Here is a 14,713-nt window from a genome sequence, read left to right as displayed (position 1 = left end):
CCGTGTCCCAAATACCACACGACTACGGGCAGACTCAGAGGGGGCGGAGTACGCTGAGAATCATTTTCTCCTTTCCGACAATACGCCCATACTGACAAACGGCATGCATGAGACTTCTGCTTCCAGCCCTCTCACTTATGGTTGTCACCCAAGATTCCCCACTTCCCATGAGTCTTTGCGGGGCTAACCCCCAGGCCGTCACATTATATTGAAAATACGATGAGATGCAAAGAGGCAAGAGCCGCGTGTTCGCCACCCCTGCACTAGACCATTGCAGACATCTATGGATGCATTAAGATTACAGCATTTTTGATGCCCATATGTGACAAATCAGAACGCTGTTCTGGATGTGTGGTTTGTACGTGATAAAACGCCGCTTTTTACACCCGTCTTAGGGCAACACAAGACGGTGTAAATTATATTCTACTTCTAAAATATGCTCAAAAAGCATTTTTTACACCACTTTTCCTGGTGATTTGTGACGCCTTTAGCTTGCCATAGAAAGACGGTGACACGCGGGGGTGTAACAGGTTAAACCCAGACTTTCTGTCTGTTCTGACAAAGGTCAACAAGTTTTAAAATGAATACTAAGACTGATCACTCCAAAAAAAAAGAATGACTGTCCAATTGTGGAAAAAAATATATAACTATATTATAATATAACTATAATGATCAAACTAAGGAAAAAGTAAAAACATATATTTTTGCAATAAAAGCACCATGACAGAATGAACTGACACTCAGTTCCTCTGTCTTGTAATGGAACAAATGATAAGACTAAATACTCTCATTTTATACTCTTTTTCCTGTAAGCGATCACGTGATTGACTTCCACATCCTAGCGGTAGAAGCCGGCTGGCCCGATCGAGCTCTCAAGGGTGTCTTCTATGAGTCTTTAAATGAACCTATCAAGGACCACCTTTGTACCCAACCTGAAGCCACCACATTTTAGGAACTTGTCTCCGCTGCCCTCCGTTCTGACATCCGGCGTAGGGAGCGGTTCAATGAACGCAAACAATCCCACAATACCAAAGCCATCTCCGCTACTCTTATCTCTCCTCCCCTCTCTCAGATCATCCCTCCTTTAAAGTCATCTGAGGAATCTATGTAAATAGGACACTCAAAATTATCTGCTGAAGAATGCCAGAAGTGTCGTGAGGAGGGCTCTTGCTTCTATTGTGGATAACAGGGACCTAGGGGGTCAACATCTTTCCCGCATGACCCACCGTACGAAACCCATTCTTCTGATTTCATCTGGCAATCATAGAGAAACTATTCAATTTCTTATCACTAATTCTAAACATACTCCCATCATTTTAGGATTTTTGTGGTTAAAATCACACAATCCTCAGCTAAACTGGTCTCATCGGCAGATTTTGAACTGGAGTGCCTATTGTGTGGCCAACTGCCTCCAGTCCGCTGTTCCCCCCGTCTCCACTCGTATTTGCAACCCTCCTGACAATGTTGACCTGTCCAAAATTCCTGGGTGTTATCATTGAAGCAGGCCACATTCGACTGGACCCTTCTAAGATCGAGGCTGTTAGTAACTGGGAACCCCCGGAAAAAACCACAGCAATTTCTGGGGTTCGTCAATTTCTATCGCCGTTTCTTCAGGAATTACAGTAGCATCGCCACCCCTCTAACCAAACTCACTTCCACGAATCACCCGTTTCATTGGGGACCTGCAGCCCAGGCGGCATTCAACAAACTCAAGCAACTTTTTGTTTCAGCTCCCATCCTCATCCAACCTGATCCCTCTCGACAATTCATAGTAGAGGTGGATGCCTCAGATTCCGGCGTGGGAGCAGTCCTCTCTCAAAAGGAGGAGTCCTCGGGTAAACTAAAATTATCGCCTGCAGAGCAAAATTATGATGTCGGCAACAGAGAATTGCTTGCTATCAAGTTGGCTCTGGTAGAGTGTCGTCACTGGCTGGAGGGGGCTGAACAGCCTTTTACAGTATGGACTGACCAAAAGAATTTGGCGTATTTACGCATAGCCAAGAGACTGAACTCACGTCAAGCCCGCTGGTGTTTATTTTTCGACCGATTCCATTTTACTATCACTTACAGACCCGGCAGTAGGAATGTCAAACCCGATGCTCTCTCCCGCAAATACAGCCCTTCTGAAAACTCCATCTCCACCATCATACCAGAAACCTGCATCGTGGGCAACCTCATTTGGGTCCAGCAACACAAGACGGGTCCAGCAAGCACAAGGTGAGGAGCCCAACCATGCACCATGTCCTAGAGGTACTCTTTTTGCCCGATCTTCTCTCAGGTCCGAGGTCATTACATGGGGGCATGCTTGGAAGGTGTCCTGTCACGGCGGAGTACATCAGACTATCAGTCTTATCCGTAAGAGGTTTTACTGGCCCTCATTGGAGAGAGACGTTCATGAATACATCGCGGCCTGTACCACCTGCGCCCGCTCTAAGTCTTCGAACTCTGCTCCAGCTGGACTACTTCCGCCACTACCTACTCCTAGTCGCCCCTGGTCTCACGTCGCAGTTGATTTCATCACCGGTCTGCCACCCTCTCATGGTAACAATGTCATTTTCACCGTTATTGACCGGTTTTCTAAGATGGCTCATTTCACTCCCCTTCCTCAACTGCCCACCACCACTGAAACCACAAACACCCTGGTCAACTTTGTGTTTCGTCACCATGGCATCCCGTCCGATATTGCATCAGACAGGGGACGCCAATTTCTTTCCCAAATCTGGAAGGCCATTTGCTCCCCCATCGGAGCATCGGTCAGTCTCACATCTGGATAACATCCTCAGTCAAACGGCCAAGCTGAGAGGGCCAATCAGGAGCTGGAGGCGGCTCTTTGTTGTCTGGCGGCACAAAATCACAAAGGACTGGTCTCAGTATTTGGTTTGGATTGAGTACGCCCGCAACGCACATCCTTCCTCCGTTACTGGGGTGTCTGCGTTCGAGGCCGCCCTTGGTTTCTCACCACCTCTGTTTCCGTCCCAGGAATTCGATTTGGCGGTGCCATCGGTCCAACATCTCCAGCATTGCCAACGCATCTGCCGCCAGACCAAGGCTGCTCTCTTCCGCACCAAGGAGAGCAACTGCCGCATCGCCAATCAACACAGGGTGGTGGGACCCACTTACCAGCCTGGACAGAGGGTCTGGCTCTCTGCACGGAACGTTCCCCTCCAAGCCACCTCCCGGAAACTGGCTCCCCGGTACATTGGACCCTACGAGATCGACAGGATCATCAATCCTTCCTGTGTCCATCTGAAACTCCTGGCTGTTCTCAAGGTACACCCTTCATTCCATGTCTTGCAAATTAAACCTGTTATAGACAGTCCTCTGTGCCCGCCGTCCGCTTCCCCTCCACCCACCTGGGTCACGGACGGCGCCCCCGCCTTCACGGTTAGCCGGGTAATGGATGTCTGACGCCGTGGCCGTGGGTTCCAGTTCCTCGTCGACTGGGAGGGTTATGGTCCTGAGGAGCAGTCCTGGATTTCCCGCTCGCTCATTCTGGACCCCTCCCTGATTGAAGACTTCTACCTGGCCTACTCGGTGTCCCAGACCGCCTGGAGGCGGTCGTTGAGGGGGGGTACTGTCATGGTGCCTCTGTCATCTCTCCTCCCCTTCCCCTCTCTGCTTGGCTCCTGATGCATCCCAGCTTTGTCCACTCAACTCATTACCCAACTGGCCTTCTTAAGGAGATCCTGAACCAGCATTCTTCGCCAGTTCGTTGCCCCCTGATGGTGCATAACCTGGTCTCTAGTCAAGTCTTGTTTGTTCATGTCTAACCTTGTTGTTGCCTCACCTTCAGGAAATTCATACCACGAGTGGACACCTGAGTCACCAGATCTCCTAAGCCACAGAACCTCTCTGAACCTCGAGAGCCTCCAGCCTCGCCACGAGCCTACACCGACCTCCAGCCACGCCACGAGCCAACTCCGACCGCGTACCTCGCCTCAAGCCACAGCTACCTTAGGCTACTTCCAGCAACTTCTCCCGCTGTTCTCCAACAAGCAACGTCATGATCTCAAGCTAATCCATATTACATTAAAACTTTACTTACCATCTACTCACCTGTGTGTTCGTTCTGGGTTCCAGCGCCTGGGTCTGCCTCGCCTAGCTTGCCATAACAAATATACCTTCAAAACCTTTTTGACCTTCTGTTTGTGAATGACAATAAATGTCAGATCTGTTGGAAATGTTTCTGTATTTCTTTGTATCAGAGTTCACATTATTGTTGGTGACAGCACAGTTGTTCTGGAGAAAATGTCAAACTGACACTTTGTGTCACAAACGTTGCTGACCCCTGGTTTAAACCTTTCCCTGGCCAGGTAGCCCCGCCCCCAAGCCTCATCCATAAACTACCTGCAGAGGTTCTTCACTCTAATTCAGCAAAGATTTAGTGTCTGTTTAAGCACCAGGAACAAGAACCAGAAACCAGTCTAATGAAAGAGCTGTTTCTGATCCAGGCTGGGTTCTGAAGAAGAACCAGAACCAGGTCTGTGGGAAAGACCTGTCAGTCTGCTGCAGGTTGACCTCTTCATATCTCTGCATGAGGAGCTGCTGCTCTGTGGCTCAGAAATCTGCTGCAACTGTTTTTCCACTGAAATCTGCACTTCTGGGATGGATTCCTGATTTCTTTCAAGAACACAGAACACGAACTTCTCCCAGATATCAACCCCTGGATGGATTTAGGTTCTCCTGTTTAGTCTGGTGTGGAAAAACATGCCAGAAAAAAGGTCATCAGATGAGACCCAGCTGGGGTTTTGAATTGAACTGATGTTTTTCTTCTATCTACTGCTGTTTCTTCATCAGTGACGTCTATCTGACACTTTCTCCTAAATCACAGAAAACCAGACTCAACTTCTTGTAGATCAGTGGTTTTCCACCTTTTTTCAGCCAAGGTTCACTTTTACCTTGACAAAAATCCTGCGGCACACCAGCAACAAAAACTAAAAAGAGAATCTCTGTGGTCTGTATTGATGTACAGTCCCTCCATGATCTCACCAGCATTTTTTGGAATAATTGAACTGATGTTTTTCTACTACCTACTGCTGTTTCTCTGTTAGTGACGTCTATCTGACACTTTCTCCTAAATCACAGAAAACCAGACAACTTCTTGTAGAGAATCAACATTTGAATGAAAGCTGACCTGAGAGCTTCCAGTTTACAGTATGGACTCTTCAGTCCGGCTGACAGTCGCTTCACTCCTGAATCTTGCAGGTTGTAGTTTAGACTCAGGTCCAGAAGTCTGAGTCTGGAGGACTGAGAGCTGAGAACTGAGGACAGTACTGCACAGCTTTTCTCTGACAGATCACAGCAATTCAGGCTGAAGAAAACAAAGACAGACAGCAGTTATTGAATCTTTCATGTTTCATTCAGATTCATTTGTTCACTGAAGGTGATTTTCATGAGAGTTCTTACAGAGCTTTGTTGGAGGCTTTGACCACTGGCAGCAGCCTCAGAAGACCCTCCTCTGAATCAGTGTATTTAAACAGGTTAAACTCTTCCAGATCTTCTTCTGATGACAGCAAGATGAAGACCAGAGCAGACCACTGAGCAGTAGACAGTTTATCTGTGGAGAGACGTCCTGACCTCAGGACCTGTTGGATCTCCTCCACTAGAGATCCATCATTCAGTTCATTCAGACAGTGGAACAGGTTGATGCTTCTCTCTGCAGACAGATCCTCACTGATCTTCTTCTTGATGAACTGGACTGTTTCCTGATTGGTCTGTGAGCTACTTCCTGTCTGAGTCAGCAGACCTCGTAGGAGACTCTGATTGGTCTGCAGTGAAAGACCCAGGAGGAAGCGGAGGAACAAGTCCAGGTGTCCGTTTGGACTCTGTAAGGCCTTCTCCACAGCACTCTGGTACAACTGGACTGGACTGCTCTGTTCAGGCTGAGAGATCGGTTTCAGTTTGAGAATCTTAAAGGATATTTTCTTCTGTTTGTCCATGAGGTTGAGTCCAGAGGTGATGAAGGTCAGGTGGACATGAAGAGCAGCCAGAAACTCCTGAACACTCAGATGGATGAAGCAGAAGACCTTGTCCTGGTACAGGCCTCTCTCCTCTCTAAAGACCTGTGTGAACACTCCTGAGTACACTGAGGCTGCTCTGATATCGATGCCACACTCTGTCAGGTCGGATTCATAGAAGATCAGGTTTCCTTTCTGCAGCTGCTCAAAAGCCAGTTTTCCCAGAGACTCCATCATCTTCCTGCTCTCTGGACTCCAGTGAGGATCTGTCTCAGCTCCTCCATCATACTTGACCTTCTTGACTTTGGCCTGAACCACCAGGAAGTGGATGTACATCTCAGTCAGGCTCTTGGGCAGCTCTCCTCCCTCTCTGCTCTTCAGCAGATCCTCCAGAACTGTAGCAGTGATCCAGCAGAAGACTGGGATGTGGCACATGATGTGGAGGCTTCTGGATCTCTGGATGTGGGAGATGATCCTGCTGGCCTGCTCTTCATCTCTGAACCTCTTCCTGAAGTACTCCTCCTTCTGTGGATCATTGAACCCTCTGACCTCTGTCACCATGTCAACACACTCAGCAGGGATCTGATTGGCTGCTGCAGGTCGTGTGGTTATCCAGAGGAGAGCAGAGGGAAGCAGGTTCCCCCTGATGAGGTTTGTCAGCAGATCAGCCACTGAGGTGGACTTTCTAGGGTCCTTCAGGATCCGAGTCTTGTGGAAGTCCAGAGGAAGTCGACTCTCATCCAGACCATCAAAGATGAAGAGGACCTGGAAGTCTTCAAAGCTGCAGATTCCTGCTTGTTTGGTTTCAGGGAAGAAGTGATGAACAAGTTCCACCAAGCTGAACTTCTCCTCTTTCAGCACATTCAGCTCTCTGAAAGTGAATGGAAATGTGAAGTGGAGGTTCTGGTGGGCTTTGCCTTCAGCCCAGTCCAGAGTGAACTTCTGTGTTAAGACTGTTTTCCCGATGCCAGCCACTCCCTTAGTCATCACGGTTCTGATTGGTTCTGGTCTTCCAGCTGGGAGTTGGAAGAGCTCTTCTTGTCTGATGCTTGTTTCTGCTCTGTCTGCTTTCCTGGATGCTGCTTCAATCTGTCTGACCTCACGTTCTTCATTCAGCTCTCCTCTTCCTCCCTCTGTGATGAAGAACTCTGTGTAGATATCATTCAGAAGGGTTGGGCTTCCTGCTTTAGCCATCCCCTCAAACACACACTGGAACTTCTTCTTCAGACCAGATTGGACTTCATGTCGACAAACTGCAGCAGCAGATCCTGAATGAAGACAACAAACAGTAAATCAAGTCTCTGCAGCCCTGAATGATGAGGGTTTGAATCCCTGTTGAGACAATAGCATCTTGAAAATCCTGTGATGTTTTACTTTTCAGCTGAGGTTGTTTATGATTTTCACAATAGGAGTCATTATATGTCCAGAGCCAATCACTTCTGCACATAGGGCCTACTGGTGAATGACGCAGCAGTAATGCAAACATTTTGGAAAGTCTGGGTCAGCTTTACAGTGAGTGATGAAACCTGTTTGTCTATTGATCATAGCAGGAGTCCCTTCTGCAGTCACTGCTACAAGCTTTTCTAATGGTACCTTTTTCTGCACAAAAACTCCTTCACCATGTTATACATCTTCATCCTCTTATAGTTGTCTGTTAGGGCAGTTGTGTCAAGAGTTCTTCTCTTGATGTTAATAAAAACTAACAGCTGCGCTGTACTGCTGCTTTCCACAGACTCATCACACTGGATGTGAAACCACCTGCACTTTGCAATATCCCGGTCCAGCTAATTGGCCAAGTTATCAGACATAGCTGACACTTATCTAGACATTGTAGTGGAAATGAGATCAGTTCCATTTTTCTCATCATTAGGTACAGTGCAGTGACGTGCGGTCGGGTGAGGCCTGTCATGATCGTGATAAAATAGAAAAATAAATTAAGTAAATATTACTTTCCACATCTCAACGTTCCCTTCTCTACTTCTGTGCCTGTCCCAACCCCGGTTGCTTTGAGAGGGTTGCGTCAGGAAGGGCATCCGGCGTAAATCATTGCCAAGTTTACCATGCGACTCGTTCGCAGTGGCGACCCCTGATTGGAAAAGCCGAAAGAGAGAAACAAAAACTTTCCACATCTCAACATGTTTTCCACAGTTTCTGAGGTTAAAATCGCCACATTTTAGTGTTGCACAATCACATACGGAGTGGAAACTCCGGGTGAGGCTCAGGAGCGCTGTGTCTCATGTCTGACTGCAGGAGTCAGTTTAAATAGATGTGCGGTTGGAACGCTGCTGTCTATGGGAGCGAATATGTAGCAAAATTAAAAATAAAAGTCCAAACCAGAAATGCTTTTTCCTTTTCAAACTGAAGCTGCATTTGTTGACTCAAAATTAAAAAGAAATCAGCCAAACTGCTTTTCATTTTCTTCTTCAACATCGCTTATTCTGTCCCTTAATTAAAATCATAATGAATGGAACATTTCATTCATCATTTAAATGGATTAACAGAAATGCTTTTTCTTTTTCACAATGTAACTGCATCAAATGACTCAAAAATAAAATTAAATGTCACTCCGTCAAAATGCTTTTCCTTTTCTTCTTTAACATCACTCGTTCTGTGACATAATTAAAGCCAAAACGCAAAGAGAGGATTGCATTGTTGTTTTCACATACAGCCCGCCATAGCTGTAGCAAAATTCAATACCAGTGAAAATTTCCTAAACAACACCCTTTGCCCTCCTGGCAGGGTTGCCAGATTAGGTGGTTTGGTTCTAAATTTGTGGGTAAAGGGTTAGATGATTTTAGGATTTAGATGATTTTAGGATTTAGATGTTTTTAGGATTTAGATGTTTTTAGGATTTAAATGTTTTCAGGATTTAGATGTTTTTAGGATTAAGATGTTTTTAGGATTTAGAGGATTTTAAGATTTAGATGTTTTTAGGATTTAGATGTTTTCAGGATTTAGATGTTTTTAGGATTTAGAGGATTTAAGGATTTAGATGTTTTTAGGATTTAGATGTTTTTAGGATTTAGAGGATTTTAGGATTTAGAGGATTTTAGGATTTAGATGTTTTTAGGATTTAGAGGATTTTAGGATTTAGAGGATTTTAGGATTTAGATGTTTTTAGGATTTAGATGTTTTCAGGATTTAGATGATTTTAGGATTTAGATGTTTTCAGGATTTAGATGTTTTTAGGATTTAGATGTTTTTAGGGTTTATATGTTTTCAGGATTTAGATGTTTTTAGGATTTAGATGTTTTTAGGATTTAGATGTTTTTAGGGTTTATATGTTTTCAGGATTTAGATGTTTTTAGGATTTACATTTTTTCAGGATTAAGATGATTTTAGGATTTAGATATTTTCAGGATTTAGAGGATTTCAGGATTTAGATGTTTTCAGGATTTACAGCGGGAAAATAAGTATTGAACACGTCAACATTTCTCTCAAAAAACATATTTCTAATCGAGCTATTGACATGAAATTTTCACCAGATGTCGGCATCAACCCAAGTAATGCACACATAGAAAGAATGTGTAATAAAGTGAACTGGCACAGGGAATAAGTATTGAAAACGCTTACTGAAATGTATTCAAAATTTAGTGCAAAAACCTTTGTTGGTGATTACAGCCTCAAGACGCCTCCTGTATGGAGAAACCAGTCGAAATAGCTCAGGTGTGATTTTTGGCCCATTCATCCACACAAACTGCCTTCAAATCTTCAAGGTTCCGGGTTTCTTCTGTGAACCCGGATCTTCAGTTCTTTCCAAAGATTTTCAATTGGATTCAAGTCTGGTGATTGACTGGGCCATTCTAGCAGCTTTATTTTCTTTTTCTTCAACCAGTTGAGTGTTACCTTGGCTGTGTGCTTGGGATGGTTGTCTTGCTGAAAGATCCACCCTCTTTTCATCTTCAGCAGCCTGGCAGATGACAGCAGATTCTGATCAAGAATGTCTCCATACTTTTCTCCAGTCATTATTCCTTCAATGATATGAAGTCTACCAGTACCACATGCTGAAAAACAGCCCCACACCATGATGCGCCCACCTCCAAACTTGACTGTTGGTATGGTGTTTTGGGGGTGATGTGCGGTGCCATTTTTCCTCCAAACATGTTGTGTCTTATGACATCCGAAGAGTTCAATTTTGGTCTCATCTGACCAGAGTATCTTCTCCCAGAATGTCATGGGTTTATCCAAATGTTGTGTGGCAAACTCCAAACGAGCTTCAACATGCTTCTTCTTCAAAAATGGAGTCTTGCGTGGTGTGCATGCATGGAGGCCATGGCGGTTGAGTGCATTACTTATTTTTTTCTTTGAAACAACGGTACCTGCTGATTCCAGGTCTTTCTGAAGCTCTCCACGAGTGGTCCTGGGCTGTTGGAGAACCCTTCTGATGATTGTTCTGACTCCTCTGTCTGAAATCTTGCGAGGAGCACCCGGCCGTGGCAGGTTTATGGTAATGCCGTGTTCTTTCCACTTCCGGATGATGGCCCCAATGGTACTCACTGGAACTTTCAGAAGTTTAGAAATGCGCCTGTAACCAATGCCTTCAGTGTGTTTTGCAACAATAAGGTTGCGTAGGTCTTTGGACAGCTCTTTGCTTTTACCCATCATGCAATGCTTCTTGTCTAACACCTTGATGGTGAGAAACCTTTTTAAAAGGCATCAATCAGGACTATACCAGCTGATATTACTTTGCACTAATAGGGGGCAGGTTAACCTTCTGAATACTGACAAACTCCAGCTGCTTTCTTGGCTTGCCAGACCTTTTTACCCCTCCTTTTCTTCATGTGTTCAATACTTATTCCCTGTGCCATTTCACTTTATTACACATACCTTCATTTATGGACATAAATGTTTGGATTTCTTTCTATGTGTGCATAACTTGGGTTGATGCCGACATCTGCTGAATATTTCATGTCAATAGTTCGATTAGAAATATGTTTTTTTAGAGAAATGTTGACGTGTTCAATACTTATTTTCCCCGCTGTAGATGGTTTCAGAATTTAGATGTTTTCAGGATTCAGATGTTTTCAGGATTTAGATGTTTTTAAGGTTTAGATGATTTTAGGATTTAGATGATTTCAGGATTTAGATGATTTTAGGATTTAGATGATTTCAGGATTTAGATGATTTTAGGATTTAGATGTTTCCAGGATTTAGATTATTTCAGGATTTAAATGTTTTCAGGATTTAGATGTTTTCAGGATTTAGCTGATTTCAGGATTTAGATGATTTCAGGATTTAGATGATTTTAGGATTTAGATGGTTTTCAGGATTTAGATGGTTTTCAGAATTTAGCTGATTTCAGGATTTAGATGATTTTATGATTTAGATGTTTTCAGGATTTAGCTGATTTCAGGATTTAGATGATTTCAGGATTTAGATGATTTTAGGATTTAGATGATTTTAGGATTTAGATGATTTTAGGATTTAGATGTTTTCAGGATTTAGCTGATTTCATGATTTAGATGATTTTAGGATTTAGATGATTTTATGATTTAGATGTTTTCAGGATTTAGATGTTTTCAGCATTTAGATGTTTTCAGGATTTAGATGTTTTCAGGATTTAAATGTTTTCAGGATTTAGATGATTTCAGGATTTAGATGTTTTCAGGATTTAGATGTTTTCAGGATTTAGATGTTTTCAGGATTTAGATGATGGTTCTCCTCTGCTAAAGCTCAGAACTGAGCAGATTGAATCTGAATGTGAACAAGTCAGAACAGCCATTGGAGGCAGAGATTTGATCCCAAAGAAAAGCTCAAAGTGAAAGAATGTGGATCTTCCAGATCTGTCAGAGCTTCCAGGAAAAACTCTGACAGATTCCAACAGAGAGAAAGATGTGAGGAGCAGAAAAACACTTTAGTTTGACACTTTCATCACTGCAGGAAGTTTAGAAAAAGTCCAGAAAAAGAGTCACGCTGATCTCTCATGAAAAGCAGAACCATCTCTGGAGCTTTTAGCTCTGACTGGACCAAAAAACATGGAGATTTTCAAGACTTTAGTCCAACAAAGAACAGTGACATCTGCTGGAGAAATGTACCGTCACAGTTCTGATGATTCCATGATTTGAACCATTTTGCTGGTTTGGATTTCTTCAGGAAATGGAAATCTTCCCGACAACAAGCCGGGTTTTGTTGAGGAGTAAAAAAAAATGTTAAAAACATGTGGAGGAAACGGTTCTTTGTCACAAATCCATCACTTCTCTCACTTCTATTGACCCAACTTTTAAAAATGTATTTGAAAGTCAAATAAATACTGAATGAATTATTATCATTGTTAATAACTAACAGCTAACTTTGATTTTTTTGCATGTTTTTTGTCTTATTAAAGGAAAGATGACAAATAAAGCAGAAAACTGTTCTCTAAGCTGTTCTTTTCTATTGTTGTTTTAATGTTCTATTATCAGAACCAAACCATCACCTAAAATCAGCATTCTGGTCAGATTTTCACTATTAAGACTTTATTTAAACTCAATTTCATCCATTTAAATTATTAAAATGTGAAAAAGATTCAATAAAATGAAAAATTAACATCAAGTAAATGTAGAAAGTAAAGACATAAATGGATCATATTTTTACCAATTCCTCTAAAATCATGACAGGATGTGACGTAACTTTTACTCCCACTGGTTCATTTTCAGGAGATTGATTCATATTTATGGAATCATATTCCATTCAATGATTACAAAATGAAACAGGTGATCTTTGTTCACATTTCTTTCTCTGGTTTTCATTGTAATATTTTAAGAACTCCAAACATGCTGAACTCTGACCTCATCGGTTCATGAAAACTAGAAGATGAGCTGCAATTAAACGTAGAAAAACAGCAACGTTTCCGTGTCGTAGACATGATCCGTGTAGTTCATGTGTTCATCACCATATATCCAGTCTGTTCTGTTCTTCATCAGATAGATTTGATTGTCAGAGGTCAGAGGTCATTAGGGAACATAAAACGTGCAGCCAGATGACATTCAGACGTACCAAAGCGGTGAGGTGATTGGAGTTTCTCACTCTTCCTCCCCCTCTTCCTCCCCCTCTCCAATGCTGTCGGTTCCCACCTCCTTGTAATCCTCTGAGTGTTTGTCAGCACGGTACCCATGGAAACGCTTGCAGGTACGAGGAAGAGAAGAAGAAAAGATCTGAAGAGGAGAACACATTTATCACCAGCAAGAAGGTCAAACCAACATCCTGAAGTGTTTGTGCCTAATCTAATGTTTCAAAAAATGCAACAGGCTTTAGAGCATGAATGGCTGACAAAAGCTGACTGGATGGTGGAAAAGAGGATTCTGAACAATAAGCTGAACTTCCTCAGAGCTGGATTTGATGAGGTACAGAGAGGTTCCATTCCTGCTTCTGGAGAAAGAAGACCTCTGGTGACCTCCTGTTGCCATGGTAACCAGCCTTCCCAGTCACCCACTGATCTGGTTGGAGGTGGAACCCCGGTGGAGTTCCTGGAACAGCGTCCAGCTGCAGCTGGCTTCCAGGTTCCTCAGCTGGAGGTTTCCACATGTGTAATCTAACGGAGCGGTTCTATGTGGTTCCATTCTGTGTTTTCTTTCTATCTCTCCCACCTCTATCAATGGAGAAGTAAATAAAATGAAAAGAGCTTAAAAGAAGATGTTTGTAAAGCAACCTTTTATGGGGGGGGGGGTCATCCATTAGAATGGAGCAAATGCTTCCAGGTGGATGTTCTTCCAGGTGGATGTTCTTCCAGTTGGATCTTCTTCCAGGTGGATGTTCTTCCAGGTGGATGTTCTTCCAGGTGGATGTTCTTCCGGGTTGGATGTTCTTCCGGGTGGGATGTTCTTCCGGGTGGGATGTTCTTCCGGGTGGGATGTTCTTCCGGGTGGGATGTTCTTCCGGGTGGGATGTTCTTCCGGGTGGGATGTTCTTCCGGGTGGTTGTTCTTCCGGGTGGATGTTGTTCCGGGTGGATGTTGTTCCGGGTGGATGTTCTTCCAGTTGGATGTTCTTCCAGGTGGATGTTCTTCCAGGTGGATGTTCTTCCAGTTGGATGTTCTTCCAGGTGGATGTTCTACCAGTTGGATGTTCTTCCAGGTGGATGTTCTACCAGTTGGATGTTCTACCAGTTGGATCTTCTTCCAGGTGGATGTTCTTCCAGTTGGATGTTCTTCCAGGTGGATGTTCTTCCAGTTGGATGTTCTTCCAGGTGGATGTTCTTCCAGTTGGATGTTCTTCCAGGTGGATGTTCTTCCAGGTGGATGTTCTTCCAGTTGGATGTTCTTCCAGGTGGATGTTCTTCCAGTTGGATGTTCTTCCAGGTGGATGTTCTTCCAGGTGGATGTTCTTCCAGGTGGATGTTCTTCCAGTTGGATGTTCTTCCAGGTGGATGTTCTTCCAGTTGGATGTTCTTCCAGGTGGATGTTCTTCCAGTTGGATGTTCTTCCAGTTGGATGTTCTTCCAGTTGGATCTTCTTCCAGGTGGATGTTCTACCAGTTGGATCTTCTTCCAGGTGGATGTTCTTCCAGTTGGATGTTCTTCCAGGTGGATGTTCTTCCAGTTGGATGTTCTTCCAGGTGGATGTTCTTCCAGTTGGATGTTCTTCCAGTTGGATGTTCTTCCAGGTGGATGTTCTTCCAGGTGGTTGTCCTTCCAGGTGGATGTTCTTCCAGTTGGATGTTCTTCCAGTTGGATGTTCTTCCAGGTGGATGTTCTTCCAGGTGGTTGTTCTTCCAGTTGGATGTTCTTCCAGTTGGATCTTCTTCCAGTTGGATCTTCTTCCAGGTGGATGTTCTTCCAGG

The 14,713-nt window shown here is 43.8% G+C and overlaps 1 protein-coding gene across 10 annotated transcripts in view; it reads right to left on the bottom strand.

The window, feature by feature from the left end:
- The window catches only part of LOC144983678 (NACHT, LRR and PYD domains-containing protein 12-like), a 128,325-nt gene that overhangs the window by 110,585 nt on the left and 3,027 nt on the right, over positions 1–14,713 (bottom strand). For all 10 annotated transcript variants that reach the window (XM_078930717.1, XM_078930732.1, XM_078930720.1 and 7 more), the window contains exons 2-4: positions 12,933–13,090; positions 5,407–7,225; positions 5,135–5,311 (exon numbers count right to left, since the gene is read on the bottom strand). In XM_078930717.1, the coding sequence (XP_078786843.1) occupies positions 5,135–5,311; positions 5,407–7,225; positions 12,933–13,050 (2,114 nt within the window). In that variant the 5' untranslated portion in view covers positions 13,051–13,090. The remainder of the gene's footprint in view (positions 1–5,134; positions 5,312–5,406; positions 7,226–12,932; positions 13,091–14,713) is intronic.

Source organism: Oryzias latipes, chromosome 2 (assembly GCF_053564925.1).
Source record: "Oryzias latipes strain Hd-rR chromosome 2, Olatipes_Hd-rR_3.1".
NCBI classification, from domain to species: Eukaryota; Metazoa; Chordata; class Actinopteri; order Beloniformes; family Adrianichthyidae; genus Oryzias; species Oryzias latipes.
This window is presented reverse-complemented; position numbering and strand designations above follow the sequence as displayed.